Source organism: Myodes glareolus, chromosome 12, assembly GCF_982192425.1.
Source record: "Myodes glareolus chromosome 12, mMyoGla1.1, whole genome shotgun sequence".
NCBI lineage: Eukaryota > Metazoa > Chordata > Mammalia > Rodentia > Cricetidae > Myodes > Myodes glareolus.
The window spans coordinates 82,746,496-82,752,495 of NC_142037.1; the positions used below are offsets into that span (position 1 = coordinate 82,746,496).

The 6,000-nt window shown below is 50.6% G+C and overlaps 1 protein-coding gene across 6 annotated transcripts in view; it reads right to left on the bottom strand.

The window, feature by feature from the left end:
- Dock9 (dedicator of cytokinesis 9) overlaps positions 1–5,584 on the bottom strand; it is a 253,384-nt gene extending 247,800 nt beyond the window's left edge. For all 6 annotated transcript variants that reach the window (XM_087912328.1, XM_087912327.1, XM_087912321.1 and 3 more), the window contains exon 1: positions 5,451–5,584. In XM_087912328.1, the coding sequence (XP_087768454.1) occupies positions 5,451–5,576 (126 nt within the window). In that variant the 5' untranslated portion in view covers positions 5,577–5,584. The remainder of the gene's footprint in view (positions 1–5,450) is intronic.
- Positions 5,585–6,000: the final 416 nt, after the last annotated feature.

The following is a 6,000-nucleotide window of genomic DNA, read 5'->3' on the forward strand; positions in this document are numbered from 1 at the left end:
CAACATTTTGCTGCTGTTTTGTTATAAACTGGCTAACTAGAGTCCCTTTCTTTGAGGAACTGCCTATTAATGTGATGGCTTCTGCTTTTTATTTCTGTCGGGATGCTTTTCTTTTTAAAACTTTGTGTAAGATTCCTAAGGTTTTAAATTAAAGTATAATTACATCATGTCCCCTCCCCCATCCCTTTCCTCACCCGACCTATTCCATGTTCACCCCTACTCCCTTCTCAAACGCCAAGACCTCTTCGTATTATCTTCCACATGTATCCTGTGTATCAATATAAGAGTGTGCTAAAAAAAAAAAAAAGGGCTGGAGAGATGGTTCAGTGGTTAAGAGAGCAGCACTGCCTACTGCCTGCTCTTCCAGAGGTCCTGAGTTCAATTCCCAGCAACCACATGGTGGCTCACAACCATCTGTAATGAGGTCTGGTGCCCTTTTCTGGCCTACAGGCCAGACACAGACAGAATATTGTATACATAATAAAATAAATATTTAAAAAACAACAACAACAACAAAGAGTGTGCTAACCTGCTCAGTGCAAATGGTGTTTCTTGTATGTATAGAATCTCGGGACTGCCCGACGGGCACCGGATAACCAATTACGGGGCTCGCCCTGCGGAAGACTTATCACAGCACTCGTTTTTAATCCAACACAGCCGATAACGACAGATAAACCAGAGGACAAGTGTCGTCTCGTGAGTTTGCTGACTGCCAGCTGGATGGCATCTAGGATGCGGAATAGAAGTTCCAGGGGAAGATGCGGCAGTGGTTGGCAGTAGCTGAGAGTTGAGGGTGAGAAGTTCGAGACCTGACCCTTTCACTTATGGGGATGACCTCAGAAGACTTAACCTCCCCGTAAGGGAAGTTCTCACAGGCATCAGAGAACAGTGTACGTGCTACATAAATGCTGTCTCCGGGTTCACGTTGTCAAGATATCCAGTCCTTCCTACACTAAGACAATAAAAGCTCACATTTGTAAATAGCTCTGCATGCCTTATTCGGGGAACGTTAGGTTGTTTTACGATGTGGCCCTGGCTGTCTCGAAAGCACAGATCTGCCCGCCTCTGCCTCAACAGTCCTGGGATCGAAGGCGTAGGCACCCAGGCCCAACCTTGCAAACATTTTCTTAAAGTTTTTTGCTCCGCGATTTTTGAGACAGGCTCTGTCACTCGGGCCAGTCACAAATTCACCGTGCTCCCCCTGCCTCAGTCTCCCGAGCTGGGGTGACAGGTATGTATCAGCGTGGCAGCCTAAAGACACATCTACCTTGGTTTCAATAGTGTTCTTGCATATGATCATCAGTCTGACTGAAGGTGTCTGCGGTGTCTGCCTCTTTGGAATGTGTGTTCTACCCAGACAGAGAACTAACTGCTGCTGCAGCATCTTCTGGGCACTCAGCAGCGCCCGAGCCAAGAATAAACATTGGTTCACAAATTCCTTCCTCCCCATTCAACCCAATTCAGGGCATTACTCACGAGTGTGCTGCCCCTAACATTCAAAGGCACTAGGAAGAAAGAAATGGAACCTGCTGTTCATTATCTAGCTGGAGATGGGTCTCCACCCTGCTTCCTGTATTCTGGGACATTTCTGTTTGTTAGGACTCTACCAGAGGGTGGAGAAAGACAAGAGAGGGAGAGCTCAGGCAGTTCAGTTGACAGTGTGCTAACACATCCCATTTAAAGTTATAGCCAAAATGAGGTTTAACCTTATCTGAGAATTTCGGGTCTCCGGTTACCTCAGATAAAACTACACGGGTGGGAGAGGCCGAAAGCACAGAGTGCAGGCAGGATATTCTCTCCCCACGCCTCTGACCCGCCTCCCTTCTCTAGCAACACAAAAGAGCCAGGGATGACTTGACCCGGGTCACACTTCACTCCACAGGGCTGTATCTCAGCGGGAGTGTGGAATGGTATCCTTGGCAAGGGCTTGACATCCAAGGAGAATTTGAAGGGGAACATACCAAGATAAGATCAGCAAGGACATAGGGATAGCCAGCCAGAAGACTTGTGTGTTAATTCCCAAGTATAAGGATATGGACAAGCCTAGGTGGAGTATCATGACACACGAGTCTTTCAAAGAAGTGTTCTTCTTATGCTTTGGTGGTACATTCTCTTCAACCTAGGTTGTGACAATGCTGTCTTTAACACAGCTGACAGTTAAAATTCCTTCAGGAATTCAAATGCAATCACAACTCGACCCTGAGTCGGAACTTCTGGCATTCCTGCCAGGTAAGCCTACATTTTAAGCCTGCGGCCCTTGGGCCTCTCGACTATTCTAAATCACGGAAAGCATATTCTGCGTCTGTGAAGATTCTCAGTCATAACCAGAAATCAAAGATTACTTTTCCTACAGCTAGGAACATCGCCAGCAGTATTTGTGCTGCCCATAAAGACACTCAGAAGCAAAGCCTGTGGAGTTGGGTGAAAGATTCTGATTCTGCAAACAATCTAGTCCAAACCGTTAACAGAGCAAGAGACCTGAGGTCCAGAGAAGCAGCAACAGACCCAATGAATGTCAGCAGCTGCCAGAATCCATGCTAGCACCAAAAGCTATAACTGGGCCATTCATTTCCCTGCCCGGAAACTCTGAATACCATGCCCACTCTGCAGATGGGGAAACTGAGGCCTACAAATGTTAAGTTGCACACCTAAGAATGCACAGTCGGTAAAGGACAGAGCTAGAAACATAACCCATGCGCCCAACTGCTCAACTTCAAGGATTAAAACCTAGAATCCCACCCTCCTGAAGTCTTTCTCCAACATAAATCGTTCTAAGATTTGTGAGTAAGCTAAGCATATTTTTAAGCCCTGCAAGTTTTGTGAATCTTTAAAAAGCAATCAAATAGGTTTTTTAATTTATGAAATTTGAACATTAGATTATTGGTGTCATAAAAAAAGCATTACAGTCATGTAGAGAACTATTCTAGTTTTTAAAAATAAATACTATATATACAGGCATGAGATGTGTTAAGAGGCCCAAGACTCACAGTCAGCAGGAAGGGAAGGAGGAGAGAGAAGGAGAGAGAAGGAGGGAGAGAGAGAGAAACAGAGAGAGAGAGAGGGAGAGAGAGAGAGGAGGTGTACATAAACCAAATCTGGCAAAACCTTGGTAATTATTTAGTCCAGATGACGAAACAAAGGTTCACCACAGTAGTCTTGATTTTTGTATATTGATTCTTAAGCTCCTCAAATTAATACAGAATGATCTGGAAGAGCCCACAGATCTGAGACCATAAAAGGGGAAGGGGGAATCTATGGAGCAATGAAATCTGTGCAAGCACATGTCACGTTCTTACGTCAAAGTTCTTACCATGGCAACCTTGCTTATGCACTGAACTGTCTCATTCATTGGTATGAGAGGCTTGGGAAGAGCTAGATAACTTGAAAAGAGTTAGCGCCACACATAGCTAACTGTCTCGGGCCATCTTCAGGGATGCTTTACAGGGGAGCTGGTGGAAAACATTCGCTGAGCATTGGGTATGCTGTGGACATAGGACTAGCACTAACCCAAGTTACCAAAGGCAGAGCCAACCAATGCTTTCATCTAAGCATGGATGGATGGACCAGGGTGTGGCTGCTGCTCAGTCTCCTGAGAGAATTGGGATCACCTGAGGTCCTCAGAGGACAGAGATGGGCCGGAATTTATGTGACAGGTGCACCCGCTGTGACTTCCTGGCAGGCACCGAGGCAGCAAGAGGAAGAGGGAAGGTGAGATTCATGGGTAATTTTCAGTGTCTTGACAACTCTCCCAGACTCCTCCCCTGTAATGCATTCCCCATCCAGCCCAGGAGCCTACGCTGGATGTAAGCTGGCTCATCTGCTTCCTCGTATTTTGTAATTCATCAGACAAGCAACCACAGACAGACAGACAAAATTAAGAGCTGAGACACCAGCTACTTATACTTAAGAGTATCCAAGGAAATCGTAGACTACTAAGTGTCAGTAAACCAAGACAGCAGAGACGTGACACCTATGGAAATACTATGGTACACAGGTCGCTGTCAGCAGGTCGTCCTCACCAGGACACAGATACTCAAGGTGATTTGTGGTGCCATGCCTATGTCCTCTCTAAACGGCTCATAAAACTTCGGGGGGGGGGGCGGCACTACAGACATCATAGCACTATAAAATGTTGCATTGATTCTACTTTTTCCTAACATCCCTGATGAGCACAGCACCCCAAATAAGAAAGAGTTCCAGCTAAGAGAAGAGATGCGGCTGAGGATGCTGGTTTTCTCTTTTGATATACTCTCTCTCCTGTAACTCCAGAAGCCAACAAGCAATGGTGCCTCTGCAACAGAGGTTTAGCAAGAGTTATACCAGAGAGGGCCGGTTCCGTTCCCAGCATCTGCTCTATTCTCCAACCGATCAACTTTTATGAAAATAAAACCTGTGTTTATCATAGGTCAAACTGAAGCTTGAAAAATCTAGGGTGAGTTAGCAGGGCTGGCAACGGACAGGAAACTCAAACTGAGCAGACTGGATATGGAAATCAACACCAACCTCCACCAGTATCATTCCTGCAATCCTGTCTGCCCAGGAAGGGCATCAATTTGCCACCGAACCGAAGAAGCATCTGCCCTGTGTTCATAAACAACGCTCCTTTGGCAATCCCACACACACACATAGCACCACAAAGGCCACAGACGATTACTCTCAAGGCCCATCTCCTCACATGTTCCAACAAACACACCCACAAACAAGTCCCCTTCAAGAAAACAAACGCGAAGAGCTGCTAAAAGTTTCCAGCTGCCCTGAGGAGAGCTCCCCCCAGCACAGACTGCTGCTCTCCCGGCACCAGACCAGCGATCTGAGCGTGCCCTCTTTTCCAAATACACCAGGGTCGTCCCTGGCTGCGGAAAAGTTGATTTTAAAAACTTTACCTTCCTCGCCACCCAGAGACCTGTTCTCCCCAGAGCTGCTGCCAAGAATAGGCTCATCTTGCTTTGCCTTGCTCTGCTAGTCTCAAATCCCCAGACTTCGAAGCAATTTGTACCGATGATGAGATGAACAAGCCCACCCCTAACCAGTCATAAGAAGCCTCCGGATGCCAGCCAGCTCGCGACACTGGGCAGAGATCTGTCCACCCAAAGCATCCGTGAGAACATCTCCACGCTGGACCCCGGGATGGGTGGGAAAGACCCCACCTCATATTATATTCTCCCGGGCCGGGGCACCTGCCAAGCCCCCCAGAACACCGACGATGGGGTGGAGGACAGAGTAACTTCCCAGTTGGCAGAGGACAGGTAACGTGGGGGCAGGGAAGCGGACAGAGGGCGGAAATTTCCCAGGAGGACAGGAACAGCCCCGGGAGGGCAAGCTCGGACTCTGGAAGTTGAGTCGTCGTCCTCCCCCACCCCACCCCCTTCTTTCCCTTCCCGCTCCGGATTTACCGGAGCACCAGCCAGGCCCTCCAGCCCTCCCGCCCGCCACCTGCGCGCCTCGCTCACCAGGAGCACCGAGCCGCGCACCACCTCCGACACGCTCTGCCGCAGCTCCGCCGCGGTGCCGGGCTTGCTCAGCGCCCGGGTGAACTTCCGAGTCTCCGCGGACGCGGGGAGCGGCTGCTGCGCCATCCTCCGGCCGCCGCGGGCCCCGGAGCGCGCGCGCGATCCGGCCCGGTCCGCAGCCGCAGCCAGGTGCGCCCCCGGCACGCGAACCCGGGTCCCCGCCGGGTCGTCAGGCGCAGCCGCCCAGGCCACGCCCTCGGTGCCGCGTCACGCCCCGAGGTGTCCTCGTCGGGCTCCAGTGCCTGCGGCGGAGGCGCCTCGGCTCACTCGGGACGGTCTTGCGTGCAGCGCCCGCCCGCTGCGGCTCCCCCATGCCACCAACCTCGGTGAGCGGCCGCCTCCTAGGGGCGGAGTGTCCGGCGGGGCGGGGCGGGGCCGGGCGAGCTGGAGGGAGGGCGGGTGGTAGAGGAGGGGCTGGAGAGCTGGAGGGAGGACCGGACCAGACCCGGAGGGCACGGACCCTGAGCGCCAGCGAGCAGGTCACCCCAAG